The following is a 1,774-nucleotide window of genomic DNA, read 5'->3' on the forward strand; positions in this document are numbered from 1 at the left end:
GGTTTGTTTTTTTTTTTACTGTCTTGTTACCAAATACTTTATCCCAAAGATAACTGATTTTTAGGTAATTAATATTCAACTAAGATTAAAATTAATTAAGATTAAAATACTAGAAACAAAACACTACTTTTATCTTCCTTTAAAATAGAAAGTGAAACTTTTGTTTTATTTTGGTGAGCTGTTTCTTTAACATTGTTGATATTCAGATGAACAATCAATCAATCTTTGCCCCTCCAGTGGCAAAGCAGTATGTCTGCAGATTACAACGCTAGAAACCGGGTTTTGATACCCGTGGTGGGCAGAGCACGAATAGCCCATTGTGTAGCTTTGTGCTTAACTTCAAATAAACGAAAAATCAATCAATCTTGTTCGTTTAACCTCTGTTGAAAATCAAATGTGTTGGTAGGGAGATAAACAGCATGATTTTAGTAATAGAAGCATATTGTTTAAGCAAACAAAGAACCACTTTTATAAACTGCATAAAAAGTAATTTGTTAATACATACAGTGGAAGGTTGCAGAAGATTTTTGTATCGGCATCGATACCAAAATTTGATAGAGAGAAAGTTTTTCTGTAAAAAATCACAACTTTTGTTAATAATTCCGTTTGAACTTTATATTCATCCAAAATATTCAGTTTCAAAATCATATGAAATTAGGCTGCGAACTGTTATTATGATATAGGATCATTGAGATGTCACTTTCCATTTTTGAATTTCACTGATTTTTTTTTTCGTGATCATGGTGAACTTTATAGGTGTGAACGAGCACTGATGTCATCTGTAAATGTGCGAAACTGCGTTCAGTTTTACCAAATTGCTGATGAGATCGGAGCTGAAACCCTGAAAAACCACTGCTCAGAACTAATATCAACTCATTGGGTAAAGTATTGTTGTTGTTGTTTGAGAAAATCCACTGGGTTACTGTATGGTCATTTCTAGTAAACCTATTTTTTTTTTTCCAATAATACATGATCATCAACCTGTTATCATATGGTAGTAATTCCAAATGTTTCCTTCGTATTACACAGCTTAAAATGTGTAATTCTACAATGTCAGTGGTATTGTACAAGTTCGTATTAAATGGCTAGTTACATGATGTTAGTGATAGTTTTGTATAAGTTGGTGTTAAAGAACGTATTGATAGAATATAGTACGAAAAGAATTAGAGGCTCTTATCAGTCCGATGGATAATCTTGTAAACTTTAAAAAGATCATCTCTTACCTTTCTTTTGTCAAGAGAAGTTATATTAGTAAATCTTAAACTATTCCAATAAGATAACCCTTCCATCCCCAGAGTAACTATAGTAGCCCTCCTCTGAACCCTTTCCATGAGGTTAACATAGTTTCTTAAATAAGGAGACAGTAGTTTACCAAGTGAGGCATGACTGGTAATCAGGATGTCTATGAATACATCCTGATCTTGGCTTTACTACTAGTTTAAGAGCATTGCCTTGATGGTTTGAGTCACTCTTATTTACTACTATTCCAAGATCCCTTTTCTTCAGACATGCTGTTGAGTGGGTTACCATCTATTTTAAACATGTAATTATGATAACCCAGATGTAATAATTAAAGGTACTTTGAAAACTACCTGCTCGACTTAACTCATGATCAAAGTCTTTCTGTAATAATTTAAATCTCAATACCTCTAGAAATACCAAAAAGTTTAGTGTTATCAGCAAATTTTGGTACATTATAAATTATACCCTATCAATATAATTAATATAAATAAGAAAAAGCAAAAGACCAAACACTGACCCCTGAGACACCTCA

The 1,774-nt window shown here is 32.2% G+C and overlaps 1 protein-coding gene across 1 annotated transcript in view; it reads left to right on the plus strand.

Moving 5' to 3' along the window:
• Positions 1 to 683: 683 nt before the first annotated feature.
• The window catches only part of LOC106470688 (rabankyrin-5-like), a gene marked incomplete at its 5' end in the record, with an annotated part of 38,340 nt that continues 37,249 nt past the window's right edge, over positions 684 to 1,774 (plus strand). Inside the window, one exon of the mRNA XM_022399329.1 lies at positions 684 to 880. Coding sequence (XP_022255037.1) covers positions 684 to 880 — 197 coding nt within the window. The remainder of the gene's footprint in view (positions 881 to 1,774) is intronic.

This window comes from Limulus polyphemus, unplaced genomic scaffold (assembly GCF_000517525.1).
Source record: "Limulus polyphemus unplaced genomic scaffold, Limulus_polyphemus-2.1.2 Scaffold4160, whole genome shotgun sequence".
Classification (NCBI taxonomy): Eukaryota; Metazoa; Arthropoda; class Merostomata; order Xiphosura; family Limulidae; genus Limulus; species Limulus polyphemus.